Source organism: Misgurnus anguillicaudatus, chromosome 9 (genome assembly GCF_027580225.2).
Source record: "Misgurnus anguillicaudatus chromosome 9, ASM2758022v2, whole genome shotgun sequence".
NCBI lineage: Eukaryota > Metazoa > Chordata > Actinopteri > Cypriniformes > Cobitidae > Misgurnus > Misgurnus anguillicaudatus.
Window position 1 is genome coordinate 8,135,633 of NC_073345.2, and position 16,200 is coordinate 8,151,832.

Here is a 16,200-nt window from a genome sequence, read left to right on the forward strand (position 1 = left end):
TTGAAATTTGAAAAAAAATACAGAGTTGCCTATAACAGGGAACTTAAATGTATGTAAAAAAATCTTGCAGCGTAATTTTGTTTAAAACGACACGATTTAATGCGATTTCAGTTAAATTTCTACCCTTCACATTCCTCAGCACACTGTCACACAGCACACTGCTGCGCCTTTGAGGCCACACACCCTGCCCACTAAATATTGTTAAATGCTCATCTTTGTATGTATTCGCTTAAATCACACACACTGACTCCTCCTGAAATAAAAAAATCCTCCATATATCACTTCAGGCCAAATAAATCCATGGCTTGATGAACTGGATTCTGGATTCTTCAAAATTCGTATAACCTTGCATGCATGTCTGCTTATAACCAAACAAAATGTTTGTTTATGCTTGCATATGATATAGTTTATATACATTTCCAAATAATTCCCATAAATTCCTGAAAATTCTCATAAATTCATAAATAAATAAAAAATGTGCCCTTTAAAAAATACTGAGATAGTAGAGGAACAATGTAGTGCAGGAATGTAAAATAAAGTTACAACGTGCTATAAAAATCAGATGTTATAAAATGAACCTGTATAAGTAGCCTCCATTTATGTTTTTTTTCGCTCTATCTCCTTTATGACAGGCTAATGAAAACAGTTTGCAGAGCGCCCAGCTGAAAGGCTTTCCACTCTTCTTGCACTCCAATCTGGGTTTAAGAGACTGTAACGTCAACCCCAAGTCTCCGCTATTGTTCATCACCAAGGCCCGGGAGGTGGAACACGGTCCCTTACCTGGAGACGACTGGACGGTCTTCCAATCCAACCACACCACCTATGAGCCTGTGCTTTTAGCTCGTGGACGGAGTGCAGAGGCTGGCGGAGCCCCTGGACCCCTTCACGCAGCGGTCGTACAGGATTTGGGTCTTCACGATGGCATCCAACGGGTACTCTTCGGCAACAACCTTAACTTTTGGCTGCACAAGCTGGTACTGGTGGACGCAGTGAGTTTCTTGACAAGCAAGCGTCTGTCACTGGCTCTGGATCGCTATGTGTTGGTGGATATCGATGACATCTTTGTTGGGAAAGAAGGCACACGGATGAAGGTGTCTGACGTCAAGGTGGGCACTGTTTGAGTTAGACAATATGGTACTTTATAGTGTCTATATATCTATAATAAAAAAATATATGTATGGTATGTATGTATGTGTATATACATTTAGCAGTATTTTACAAATTTGTGCTTATGCATGCTTTGTGAATGAGACCCGTTGTATTTTTGCTTTTGTTTGGTGTAAAGCTGACCCGAAGGTTATCTGGTGTTACGAATCATGTAGCCCTTTCACATTCCCTTTCTTGCTCGCATCTTTTTTGTTCCTTGTCTACCTGTCTGCTCTGCCTATGATCCAGACTCATGCAGAGAGAAAGAGAGAGAATAGAGTATAAAGCCAACAAATTTGAAAGCACAAAATACATGGAGGAAAAGCAGAAGGGGGCATGGAAAAGACATGTATGAAGTCAATTGGCGGCATATAAATAAGTCCTCTCCTCTTCTAAAGCATCTCAGAAGCAGAACACAGAGAGACTGGTGTGTTAGATCCATATTCACCAAGCCTCTTCATGGTATGACGGCACTTTTCCTATCACCGCTTCTCCAGCAGTCTGTTTTTCAATACGCCAACCTCTGCTTTTCCTTGCCCAAATCTCTCCTCCTCTTCGTATTTTTATACGACTCGCTGTTCAAAGGGCATTCAAAGCCTTGCCGGAAGCATGAATATTTCAAATGCAGTTTTCCGCGTCGTCCTCCGAATCTCTCGTCTTCTGAGCGCCCCGATGCAGATGTTCAGCCGAGGGAAGGAATAGAAAGCAAACATAATCAAAGCCGTCGTGTCTGTCTGCGGACCTCTGAACGGTTAAATATGAATCAGTCTTTTGATTGAGTCACACTGGAAAGACAGGCAGTCAAAAACAAGTGCGGTAAACAAATCAAATGAGAGGCAGATGCAGAGCTAAATCTGGGAGGGGTAATGAAGCAAACAGTGGGGACGCACAGACTGGAGACATGCTTCCGTTGTCCCTTTTTGGTGCTGTGTTACCGCTGTGCAGTGTGTGTGTGCAGTTGTATGTGTTGTTTTCTGTCCTTGGACCAGTTTATTAAGTTGCCAAACTTCTTTTTTTATTGCAAAGGCCCTGCTGGAGACGCAAAACGAACTCCGAATCCATGTGCCCAATTTTACCTTCAACCTGGGATTCTCTGGAAAGTTCTTTCATGCTGGTAAGCAGTTGCCACACAGTGAAACCATTTCCAAATATTTGTATTCATCGAGACAAAAATTCTGTACCAAAACTACCCATCCAGAAAGTAAGCATCATAGCCGTGCTTCTTATGCAACAGCTGTTTCAAACAAAAGACACAATGTAGTCTGTGATATACCTTGTTTTTGGTAAATACTAACAGTACATCACATGGCAGTCCCCTCAAAAGTCCAATTTAAGTTTCCCTAACCTGACTAGCCCTGCCATAGGTTTTAAGTTACTGTTAAGTTTGCAGTTAGCCAGACTTATTCAGTCCATTAGCACAATTGTCTGATAAATTTGGTTAGCTTCAACTAAGAATACAGTACTATTGTGCAGGCACGTGCACACATAGACATCAAAGGGGGCTTGAGCACCTGCCCTTTTTATTCCTGGAGAGAAAGTGCCCTTTTTTCTGGGGTGCTTTTAAAAAAAATAATAATAATATGATCTTTATTCATATAACAACGTATGTCTGTCTGTTTCTTGTGTTTTTTACTTGTTGCTTATTTAATTTAACATGAATTTATTCAGAAATCATTTAAATGAGATTTAAACTCTTATATAAAAAAATAGCACTATTTGTGGCACACAAACGGTTAACAGATGAGTCCCGCCTCCAAAATTCAAATCGCTAATATGATTGGCTTTAACTTTCCTTAGTCCCGCCTCTCTAACTTACTTCGCTTTTGATTGGTTTGTCTACACTCGTGCTGCATCATTCGCGCGCTTTAAGTGCCAAAGCTCAGCCCGTGAGCCCGAACGAGACGCGATCATGTGCATGATTATGCAGGCAGCTACCGGTAAGTGTGTGAGGAAAGCATTCTTATATTAACAGTTTTATGCAATATGGGACACGTTTTTACACATACCGATTCAGGGACATTGTTTTCCATGGCAATCCCATATTAACCTGAAGAGTTGCAAACTTGTAACAGTGTAGTGTATGTAGTTTAAACAGACTGCTCATAAAATAATAAAGCACAAACAATAAAATAATTGCTAACTGCAGTAGTAAGCTTTTTTGTTTGCGTTTTTTGTAATGGCTGTTAAATAAGTAAAATGTAGTATACTGGAGTGATGTAGTAGATTGGGAAGAAATCTGATGGTTCAGTATTTTACTTGCCCAGTCTGAATTTTCACTTACATCACAAAAAAGTAAAATATAAAATACAAATAAAATAGGCCTAATCTATATTTGTTGATTCTGACATGTGTAACCCTAATAAATTTGAAACCTAAGATTAAAGGTGCAATAGGATGTGTTGTCATAATATGTTAAATTGTTCTTTGACAATTACATAGAAGGTATGTTGCTTTATTAAGTGCAAAAATTATCCGGAAACGTTTTTACATGTCTGTTTACAACCCTAGAATTTGTCATTTTAATTAAATGGTCTATTTTTGCTCTATTTGAAAGGGTCATGAATAATAATGTTGAGCTCTGCTCTGATTGCTCTGCTCTGAGGCTCATGCCAGAAGCTCACATTAGTATACAGACCTTATATTTTGAGCCCTTATCAGACAAAAATACATTTTGAGTAACAACTAACAACTAATTAGCTAAACGCTAGCATATGATATAGCATTTATTGGCATGTAGGGCTAACTCAGCAGTCACAACTTTGTTTTTAGCATTTTAACAAATTTGTAATTAATGTGTAATTTAATGTTTTCAAAACATGCACACATTGTGTAATGGCTTCCTTTGCTGCTCTATAAACCTAGACTACTAAGGAGACCATTGTGTCTGTGTGAACAACTGATTATTTTGTAGACATCTTTTGAAAATTAAACAATTGCGTGAGTTTGAACTTTTTTGAACTTTTAAAATATTTTTTTTAAAAAGGAAGTCAGAATTGCGTTAATATATATACATATTAAAAGAAAAAATATATACATAATGATGAGAAGTGCCCTTTATTTCACTTGAGCCCCTGCCCCTCAAAATGTCTGTGCACGTCCCTGCTATTGTGTTACTACTTCGAATAAAGCTCATCTAATGGGACAAAAGTGTATTGCTTAATGGACCCCTTCAAAGTTTGTAAACATTGAATGACTATCGGGTGCGCGCACAATACGCAACTCAATCTGCTGTAATGGCTTTTCTGACCCTGACATGCGCAGTGGAAACTGCCTGTGACGTGAACCGTGAAGGGGTCTATAGCTTAGCAATATGCTAATCTCAAACTGGCTTGAAGTGATGAGTGATATGCAGTTCTTTGCTGAATAATGTGATAAGAAATTGCTTGCATATTGTAAAAGAATTTAATTAATAATAAAAATATGTAAAGAAAGATATTTTAATTACATAACCAACATATGTGTATTACATTCTGACTCTCCTTGTCATCTGCATCTACATAAAACATTTACTATAATTTAGAAAAGTATTATTCAGTTATTGCAAACATTTGCGGTATGCACATTTATGTTATTTCGATATATTGCTGCATACGTTTGTATGAGTGGCTGTTGTTGGAGAGTTTTTCAGATCACATGCTTTTGATGATAGCTAAAACCGTCTATGTAGACAGCAAGACGGCTAACTAGGTTTTTGTGTCACGGTTTGTTTGTGCATTATTTATGTTCCAGGCACAGATGAGGAGGACCTTGGAGATGACCTGCTTCTGTCTTACAGTAAGGAGTTTTGGTGGTTCCCACACATGTGGAGTCACATGCAGCCGCACCTCTTCCACAACCAATCAGTGCTAGCTGAACAAATGCTGCTCAATCGCAAGTTTGCAGAGGTTAGTCTTATTAGTATTATGTATGCAGATTGTATTACTGTGGTTTTGCAGATGACATGTAATTATATAGTCTGAGTCCCAGTTTGCATCCTATTGCTGTAATGTATAGCAGAAGCAGATTATGGTTTTTTGGAAAGGTACTCAAAAATGTATGCTTTTCCATTACTAAGTATATGCTTTTAGTGTATAGTAGATGTATTTAAACCTGGATGCAGTATAGTAATATTATATTCACACTGTTTCCATTTATAAATGATATCTGATCCATTGTCTTTTTTCCATTAGGAGCACGGCATTCCCACAAACATGGGTTACGCGGTGGCTCCACATCATTCTGGAGTGTATCCCATCCATATGCAACTGTACGAGGCCTGGAAGAAAGTGTGGGGCATCAAGGTGACCAGTACGGAAGAATACCCCCACCTCAAACCCGCCCGCTTCCGCAGGGGCTTCTTCCACAGTGGCATCAGTGTAAGACCCCCTGTGCATGTGCTTTGAACAATTCCATTGAAAGTGTTTATGAACACATTGAAATAAAAATTTGACGATGGTAGAAATATAATAATAATTAAGATGATACAATCGTGGGAAATGACACGGGGCATGGGCCATGGCTCCAACAGATGCATTTTTTACTGATAAAAAATGGACCGTAGGCCGTACAATTCTAGCTGGTAAATGATGGAACATTGCAATCTTATTCCGCTTGGAATCGGCGAGATAAACCTCGGGCTATTTTGTTTATAGTTTGAGCTTTGAGTCTCAACGGGGGGTTAAGGGCAAGCTGTTTGTGAAAGTAGAATTGTATTATTTTATTTTTATATCTATTGTGTATTGCTTCAGGGGACAACAAGAGAAGGGCGGCAGCTTGTTGAGTCATGACAGAGAGGTTTGTGTATGCATGCGGGTGTATGAGCACAGCCAAAATTTACCATGCTGTCAAATATTATCTGAGGAATAAAGAAGAAACGTTAATAATGGTTTTTTTTGTTTTTTTTTTTTATAGATCAACACAGCGGCATCACGCACCAAATGTTTTAAGTGGTGCACGCCCTACTCTTTATACTGTAATCATAATTATTAACGTCTATTAAACATCAAATCTTTTTATACGCCATATTCTTAGACTATACAGACAAAAGAAGCATTTATGAATGATTTTATTGCTATTTTACACATAAATGCTCGCTCAACAGTCACGTGACGTCTGTGATTGGCTGTATAGGTCAACACTGCAAAAACAGTGAATATAAAGAAACCTTTGATGCAGCATAAGCAGATCTAAATATAATGTTGTAGTCTACATTTTTTGTTTTATTTAATTGCATTCAAAGCATATCATTTTTAAAAACTAGCCTATAAACATATTGGTAACACTAACACTTTACAATAAGGTTGTATTAGTAAACATTGGTAAATGCATTAAAGGTGCAGTGTATACATTTTAGAAGGATTTTTTGACAGCAATGCAATATAATAAAGATATCTATGTTTTCAGTGGTGTTTAAAGACATAACAAAATGAACTGTATTGCTTTTATTAACTTAGAATGAGCCATTTTATCTACCTTCACCGTGGGTACCCTTACATGGAAGCCGCCATTTTGCACAATCATGTAGCCCTAAACGGACAACTGCTCTACAGAGGGCGTTCGTCCTTACGTTGTCTCAGACGATACTTTTTTTTTTGTGACAGAAATAGTGATTTCGCACCCTCTCTAGGGGTGAATCTAGATATAAACATAAGAAATGGACTTTGAACTATCATCTTTGTATACAGTTAAACCGTGACCGTGCACAATGATGGCACCAGCACTGTTGTGTCTGGGTTTGTATAATTCATAAATAATTCATTTCTTAGTGAAAATCTCAGAAAAGTGAAGAACGTATCATGTTTTGTCTCATTATGAAAAGATGTTTAATAGATTTTAAGGTTGTATGCAAATTCACTTGGCTCAAAAATCCGATGAGGCACTTGCCCCCTCAGTTTCAATGGCTCTTTTAGTATACTTGCATTTTGTAAAGGTTACATTATTATTCACCATCCAAGGCACTTATATTCTAGCTGTCCCAATGCAGTGTTGTAATCAGTGGTCGACTGATATGTTTTTTTTATTGCTAATGCTGATATGAGGCGGATGAAAAGAAGTACAGAAAATTGTTGAAATTAAATGAAAATTTAAGCAGCATGTAGCTTTGCATAAAAATAGACATGAAACACAATCCACTCATATTACTTTAATAGTGGACAAATATGGTGGATGTTGAATAAAAAACATAGAAGTTTCATTACTTGCAATACAATGTTGATATCTCATCTACCTCACACAGCCCAGTCAGTCATCTGTTTTCTTATTTATTTATTCAGAAAGAGTAGGAGAGCAGGAAGAGTTAACCTCTCTATACACACAGTGTAAATTGTCTCCATTCGCCCTTCATGGCCTGTCAAATAAGATCATGTATTCAGATGTGTGGGCCACATCATTAGGGCTAATGTTCTGTTATCAGAAACATCCTCTCCAGTCATTAGAGATCATCTACTCAAGTTACTTATTTACTTCAGAAATGTCACTGTACACTCAACTCATACAGTTTCCATTCACATTGTGACTCCTAAGGGAGACTGCAAGTATATCTGAACAAATACATAGTATGTTTTGCGTTAGAGATAGTTCACCCAAAAATAAAACCAAACAAATAAAAAAGCCCCACACTGCAAAAATTATTACTTTCTGACTTAGTATTTTTGTCTTGTTTTCAATAGAAATATTTAAAAATTCTTAAATCAAGATGTATTTTCTTAATGAGCAAAAAAGAAAAAAAATCTAGTTTTTATAGAAAAAATATCAAATTTAAGTACATTTGTGCTTAAAACAAGCAAATAAATCTGCCAATGGGGTAAGAAAAAATTCTTTAAGTTCACTTTTTTCTTAAACACTTAATTCACAATTATTATTATTTTTTGCTTGTTTTAAGCACAAATTCACTTAAATTGTGTACTTTTTTGTCTAAAACCAGACTTATTTTCTCTTTTCAAACTTAAAAAAAATCCATCTTTATTTAAGAGTTGTAGTAATTTCTACAGAAACAAGACAAAAATCCTTCATAAGAAAGTCATTTTTTGCAGTGCATTGACATCTACACTACAAAAAAATAATTTTCAAGAAAAAAAATCTTAGGATTTTTGTCTTGTTTTTAGTAAAAATTAAATTAAGATGGTTTTCCTAATGAGCAAAATGGCAAAACGACCAAAGAAAATAAGTCTAGTTTTTAGACCAAAATGTCAAATTTAAGTTATTTTCTGCATAAAACAAGCAAAAAATATGCCAATGGGGTAAGCAAAAAATCTTGAAAGTTTTTCTTAAACACTATATTCAAGAAAAATTTGCTTACCCCATTGGCAGATTTTTTTGCTAAAAACAAGACAAAAATACTAAGATTTTTTTTCTTGAAAATCATTTTTTTGCAGTGTAGTAGGATAAATAATTTTTGTTTTATGCCAAAAATCATTAGGATATTAAGTAAAGATCTTCTTCCATGAAGATTTTTTGTAAATGTCCTACCTTAAATATATCACAACCTTTTTTGTGAGTGGATATAGTTGCTAAGGACTTAATTTGGAAAACTTTAAAAGTGATTTTCTCAATATTTAGATTTTTTTGCACCTTCAGATTCCAGATTTTCAAATAGTTGTATCTCGGCTAAATATTTTTCTATCCTAACAAACCATACATCAATGGAAAGCTTATTTATTTATAAATTCGTTTTCCACTTTATGACCGTTTTGTGGCCATATAAATGCACAATTTGCAATTTATTATTTATACATTTCATTACAAATTAAGCAGTAGTAGTACTCTAATAAAACTTTAGTAATGTATTGTGTGTTTTAAGAGTTGCCAAGTAATTTGGCACATTAATATAAAAGTCAGCTAATGTTGATTCAGGTCAGGTATTATCTATTTTCTCTATATTTTACGAAAGCCTTAAACAATAATCTTTGGTCTGTTTTCAGAGCCATTGTTTTATAACAATGTTATGATTTGTAATAGTTTTATGCAATTACTAAATGCATCAATGAAAATGGATGAATCACTGCTCATGTATGCAAAGGTTTCATACTGAAGAGATATCTCTTTGTTTTTCAGGTGTTGCCCAGGCAGACGTGTGGTCTCTTTACTCACACTATCTTCTATAATGAATATCCTGGAGGCTCTAAAGAGCTGGACAAACTCATTAATGGCGGAGAGCTTTTCCTTACTGTACTCCTAAACCCAGTGAGTACAGACACTGTTCTTTATTTATTCATCTCTTATTCACTCTATCAATTTATTTGACCCTCTAAGAAACGTCCTTTGAGGCAAAATCTAGAAAGGTTTGCCTCATTTAACAAAACACTTCCGGTATTTACGTTTATATCTGTAATATAGTAATAATGATAATTGGAACATGCAATTACAGAGGATCTTTTTTTAATTAAATGCATTAGTAGGAATTTGTATTAAACCTACTTAAAGGTGCAGTGTGTAATTTTTAGAAGGATCTCTTGACAGAAATGCTAAATAATATACAAAACTATATTATCTGGGGTGTATAAAGACCTTTCATGATGAACCATAAAGACCTTTCATATTAATGTTTTTATTATTTTTTATCTACATACAAAGAGTGTCCCCTTTCGTGGAAGTCGCCATTTTGTGCCGCCATGTTTCTACAGAAGCCCTTAACGGACACACTTTTTACTAAGTTTTTCTCCATCAATTACATGTTTTTATAGTGGCGGCTACCGTAGCTTCTCTATGTGTTTCAAAAGCGAGGGATGAGCTGTGGAGTAAACCGTTGGTTGCAGTTTGCAACCTCACCACTAGATGTCGCTAAAATTTACACAATGCATCTTTAATATTATTATGTAATAGAGATGTATCAATGTTTACCGGTATAAAAATGTCCAACATTATTACCATTTGGAATTCGCCCTCCGTCTGTGTGTGCTCGCACATTTAAGTGCACTCAAAAGTGCATACACGGATAGACGTGTTTTAAAAAGCATGATCTGTTTGACGGTCTTCCTTATTTTATTAAAGGCTTTAGATCACTTGTAGATAATACTCTGGGGTCTCATTTATAAAACTATGCTTAGGATCCTTACTAAAAATCTTCGTACGCATACACCAAAAAAATATTAAGACTTATAAAACAAAGCAATGTTCTCCTATATAAATCAAAGATCACCTGCAAGTGTGTGTACATGAATCATCCTGAGAATCCCATTAATCTTTTTTTATAGATTACAACCTTTGCATGGGAACTGGCGTACGCACGTTTCCAGTTCTGTTTTGTGCATACACACGCTTTATAAATGAGACCCTGGTCTGCACCATACATCAGCTGTTCAATAGTGAACCATTTGTGATCCCAAACATCATCTGTCAAAGTGAACCTGATAAGGAGCTTAGATCAGTGCTATCTTTCTCATGTTTCTGGCTTTTCCTGACGACTTGTGCTTTCTTACAAACCAGATCAGCATCTTCATGACCCACCTGTCCAACTACGGGAACGACCGTCTCGGCCTGTACACCTTTAAGAACCTGGTCAAGTTCACGCAGATGTGGACGAACCTGAAACTACAAACGCTTCCGCCCGTACAGCTGGCACAGAGATATTTTCAAATTTTCCCAGAGGAGAGAGACCCCATCTGGCAGGTAATGCAGGCGCTCTGTTGAGGTCTGTTGGTCGGAGATCATTAGGGAAACAAATACAGATTTATTTTGTGCAAACCGAAGGTCAGGAGAGCATTGAGTGTCGTTGCTGTAATATGCAGCGAAGGGTTTCGTATGGCTGTCCACACGTTTGCTCTGATGTACAAAGAGTGAAAATGGCTTTCCATGTAGCTTGCCAGAGAATGCTATTTTTGAATTTGGTTCCTATAAATCAAATGCAGCTTTTAAGTTGCCCATTTTAAGTTGTCTTACTTTCTAGCTCTGTTGTTTTATTTGACTTTTAAAGAAAGAGAAACTGGAGCCTTTAATCCTCCTTTGATCCTTCACGTTTCCTGTCAAGGTTGAGGTCACATTTTTTTCTTTCGGCTCTGCGGAGGTCCACAGATTGCCCTGCTCTGAATAATCTTCTTTCCTCTGGAGTTGTTATCTACAAGCCCCTGTTACACATAAGATGCAACTTTTAAAAAGTTTTCTTTAAATACTTCCCTGTGGCTTTTCCAAAACCTAATGAACTGGCTTGCAGTCTACCACCTACATAGGCAGTTGTCTTCCAGGGCAACATAATACAGGGTTTCCGGGTCTTAAAGTTTTAAAGGGGACATTTCAAGAGACTTTTTTTAAGATGTAGAATAAATCTTTAGGGTCCCCAGAGTACATATGTGAAGTTCTAACTCAAAATACCATATAGATAATTTATTATAGCATGTTAAAAGTTAAAATTGCCGCTTTGTAGGCGTGAGCAAAAATGTGCCGTTTTGGATGTGTCCTTTTAAATGCAAATGAGCTGCACTAAATGGCAGTGCTGTGGTTGGAACGTGCAGATTAAGGTGCGGTATTATCCCCTTCTGACATCACAGGGGGAGCCAAGTTTCAATGAAAAAAGATTAAAAGGTCTTAAACAACACGTGGACGTTTGCTTACTGGACTATAAAATTGGACTTCAGGGTTCCCACGGGTCCTTGAAATCCTTGAAAGTTTGTGAATCTGGGGGGAAGATTCAAGACCCTGGGCAGTTTTAAAAATATACATACATAGATACAGGTCATTGAAAGTGCTTGAGTATATTTTATTTTATGCAAGAAGTTTTCTGGGAAAAAATCCATATTATTCTTTGTGTAGTGTAGGACAGTGGTTCCCAAACTTTTTCAGCGTGTGGCCCCCCTTGTGTACGGTGCATTCCTTCGCGGCCCCCCCCAAAGAAAACTTGTGACTGTTATAAAACCCAACATTTTAATAAAAAAAAATTAAATTATACAAAAAAGTAGTGCTTTTGGTTAGTAGCCTTATTTTTTTAGGTTTAATTACACAGAATTCATGATAAATTAATGTATTTCATAAAATGTCATAAAACTGGCCCTCCTGGCACCATCTCGTGGCCAGTTTGAAAGCCACTGGTGTAGGATAATATCATACAAATTCTAGACTTTAATCACACGTGCTAAACTGTTGACTTTAAATGCTTATATCTTCTGTATGCGAATGTTGATTCATACCAAAGGGCTTTTTTGCATAGTTGTGTTTGACACATTAAAATGTCTCGGGTTACGTATGTAACCGTTGTTCCCTGAGAAGGGAACGAGACGCTGCATCTCCCTTGCCATACTTCCTGCATCCCTGAAATGCCGTCTTTGGCAATATTTCAGATAGCGAGATACTTCCTGGCTCCCGCGTCACCCTGTCTTTGTCGTTAAGCCTCACCATTGGTTGAATTTGATATACACATTCAGACGCACTTACCCCTGGAGGCGTCCCCAAAGTGTCACCGCAGTGACGCAGCGCGAGTTCCCTCGAAAGGGAACTGTAACAATGTATCTTAAAAGGTAACAAGATGTAACCTTGCTCTCACTTAAAATGTGTCCCCACATTTAGTCCTTGAATTTGAGGGTATTGGACCTGGAAAATCTTTGAAAGGTCCTTGAATTTGAAGTTAACTAAGGTGGAACCCAGTTTCATTAAATTTCATTCCTAATGGTCTTAAAAAGGTTATAAAAAGTCTTGAATTTGACTTGGTGAAACCTGCAATCTGTAATAACCATCAGGCAACCTCGTAAGTGACTTATTTACTTATTTTTCAAAGCTTTTTGCCATGCATGATTTGCAGGTTTAATATCTGCGAAGGATAAATGGCAATGCTAAATTGATCCTAGAGAGGTGCATAATAAAGCTGCTTATATCCTTTGAACGCTCTCTTGAAATGCTGTCTAGGATGGCATTAGGATTCGGGAAAGAGCCCTTGTTACAGTCAACAAACTGTGATCCCATGAGTGAATTTGTATTGCACTCACAGAGGTGTTAATTCAGTATAATACACCATTTAGCACTGGTGAGCATTCAGGCGAGACGTTTTGATCATTAGTGCCGTGATGCCGGCTCTTAATCCCTTCATTAAGATGGACAGGCGCTCGACGGGAAAGAGGATCTGATGGATCGCAGTCATCTTAATGCGGCGGCTGACCATCTCCCACTTGGCACAAGATTTAAATATGCTGTATTCATTTAGATACCTCAAGGATGACTTTGCGTTAACGGTGACAGGTGGATTAAAATCACTAGTTGATTACCGCTGTTACACTTATCTTTAGCTGTGATGGATGAAGGGGGGACGGTTGCTGCCAGGCAGCTTTCTCCTGAGACGCTTCAAAGCTGTTGACCGAGGATGGTTTATTCTTACTGATTTTATCTGGTTAATTCCATAAACAGCATCATCTTGGATGATATCATAACAAATGTAAAGTCTAAGACTGAATTGTTACAGTAAATACATTCAAATGATAGCCTTACATGTGTTCACTAGAGAGGTACCTCACTAGTTGAGGTAAGGTGGAAAGCTACAAATGTTACAAAATCCCTTCGCAACAGTTTTTTTTTTTCGTTTTGTGATAAACTGTTCCTTTAAATGGTTAACAACAACCATCTCCCATAATGCACTTTTCCTGTTGATGCTATATTCAAGTCCAGTGGTTTAGTATCACACTGGGTAATATTGCAAGTTTCCCAAATGAATGTTAGCTTAAAGGATTAGTCCATTTTTTTAAAAAAAATCCAGATAATTTGCTCACTACCGTGTCATCCAGAGTGTTGATGTCTTTTTGTTCGGTCGGGAAGAAATTGTGTTTTTTGAGGAAATCATTACAGTATTTTTCTCATTTTAATGGACCCCAACACTTAACAGTTTTGGTGCAGTTTAAAATTGCAGTTTTTAAAGGACTCTAAACGATCCCAAATGAGGCATAAGGGTCTTATCTAGCGAAACGATTGTCATTTTTGGCAAGAGAAAGAAACAATCTGCACTTTTGGACCAAGACTTCTCATCTTTCTCCGGTCCTGTGACGCAGCAGCATGACCTCACGTAATACGTCATCACGTCAAGAGGTCATGGATGACGTATGCAAAACTCCACCCCAGTGTTTACAAGTGTGGAGGGAGCGCACCGTTCTGACGTTGTTGTATGTGGAATGATACTAATTAATGTCTTTGTGTCAGTTTATTGTTTAAAATGGTCCGCAAATGTGCATTTCATATATGTATCACCTGACCTTTCGACATCATTACGCAGTTACGTGAGGTCGCGCTTGAGCGTCACACAGCCGGAGGAAGAAGAGAAATTGTTGTTTAAAAGTGCATATTTTTTATTTTTCTTGTCAAAAGTGACAATTGTTTCGCTAGATAAGACACTTATGCCTTGTTTGAGATCGTTTAGAGTCCTTTGAAACGGCAATTTGAAACTGCATTAAAACTGTTACGTGTTGGGGTCCATTAAAGTCCATTAAAATGAGAAAAATCCTGGAATGTTTTCCTTAAAAAACACAATTTCTTTTCAACTGAACAAAGAAAGATGGTGGTAAATTACCTGGATTTTTTTAAAGAAAATGGACTAATCCTTTAATGAATGATAAAAAAATTATTCTTGGTTATGAAATGATGGACCCGTTGCTGTCGTCTATTGCAAATGTGCTACTGTGTATTAGTGTACTGGTCTATACTCACTAAATGACTTGGCCTTACAGGACCCGTGTGAGGACAAACGGCATAAAGACATCTGGTCTAAAGAGAAGACCTGTGATCGCTTCCCCAAGCTGCTTATCATTGGGCCTCAGAAGACCGGTGAGTGTTGTGCGCTCACTACACATTGTCACGTTTCAAGCATGTGTGCGCTTGCGCCATCTAGCTGTGTTGGTCAGACATGGATTCAGCCTGAAGACAACTTTTCCAGAAGCAACTCCCCAGCCTTTTAAAGTCATATAATAGGATAAGCAGACCTCATACGTTCAGAAAATGTAGTATATAGGTGCACAGTATTATCTTTATTAGTGTTTTTTTTTTTACGTAAACCACGCAAACGCATTGCATTACACCAAATACAAGAAAAGTAAATACAAAGGAATTCAATGGGTAGCGTAAAAATAATTTCTTCATCAATAATTTCTTCATCAAATATCACAATATTTCCAAAATATTTGTTTTCCTACTATGGAAGTCAATGGTTACAATCAGCTATGTTCTTATCATTTATCAAAATATCTTCTTTTGTGTTCATCAGAATAAAGAAATTCATACAGGTTTAGAACGACATGAGAATAAGAAAATGATGACAGAATTTTCATTTTTGGGTGAACTATCCCTTTAAGAGGCTTTAACATTGTGATTTTGTGTTGAGATGTGATTATTAATCTCAACGGACAGTCTGCGAGACGGTAGCAGTTTTTTTATGTACAGGCTCCTCGGTCAATGTGAATTTCAGTTTTACAGCTCTGACTAATTAAACTTCTAAAAGATGTCTTTAGGGAGCAATAGCTAACTCTAAGTGTGGGTAGTAAAATGGCTGGGTTAATCTTCTCAATAAAAGCTGGATTAGGGGTTGGGCCTAAGAGTAACTTTATTTATTTATTTATTAACATTATGACTTGAGCCTTCAGGGCTTGTGTATCAGTTAGTAGCATCTTTTTAGTGAATTCCCCACCTCTTCAATCGCATCTTTCATTTAAAATGTGGCTTTATGAAATGTGTACTATTTCATAGAATTTTTTTCATATTCATTTTCTTGACAGCAGTCTGGATAGTTTAAGGTAATAGTTCACACAAAAATTAAAAATCTTTCTTTCACCCTCTTCCTGTTACCCTCTTGCAAAACTTGACAGACAAAGGTATTCCTTTAAATAGCATTGCAACGTCCTGTATGACACAATTTGAGAGCAATGTGCTAGGATGTATCAATGATGCTCTGGAAGTTATGAGATGACTTTGGCGATACCAATGTTATTTAATTCTTTACATCATTTTCACTCTAGATATTGTCAGTATTTTTTAATGTTCATCCAGAATGCTTGTTGTGGTCCAGTCAATGGGTAACATGATGTTTATATTGGCTGCGTCTGAAATCTCTAAAATTGCCTCTGAAGGCAGCATTCGAGGCATTAAGGCACATCTGAATCCAATGTTAATCGTTCAATT

At 36.9% G+C, this 16,200-nt stretch overlaps 1 protein-coding gene across 3 annotated transcripts in view; it reads left to right on the forward strand.

Moving 5' to 3' along the window:
- The window catches only part of ndst1b (N-deacetylase/N-sulfotransferase (heparan glucosaminyl) 1b), a 109,071-nt gene that overhangs the window by 78,828 nt on the left and 14,043 nt on the right, over positions 1 to 16,200 (forward strand). For all 3 annotated transcript variants that reach the window (XM_055179240.2, XM_055179241.2, XM_055179242.2), the window contains exons 4-10: positions 633 to 1,106; positions 2,173 to 2,260; positions 4,876 to 5,030; positions 5,316 to 5,501; positions 9,178 to 9,306; positions 10,549 to 10,731; positions 14,757 to 14,853. In XM_055179240.2, coding sequence (XP_055035215.1) covers positions 633 to 1,106; positions 2,173 to 2,260; positions 4,876 to 5,030; positions 5,316 to 5,501; positions 9,178 to 9,306; positions 10,549 to 10,731; positions 14,757 to 14,853 — 1,312 coding nt within the window. The remainder of the gene's footprint in view (positions 1 to 632; positions 1,107 to 2,172; positions 2,261 to 4,875; positions 5,031 to 5,315; positions 5,502 to 9,177; positions 9,307 to 10,548; positions 10,732 to 14,756; positions 14,854 to 16,200) is intronic.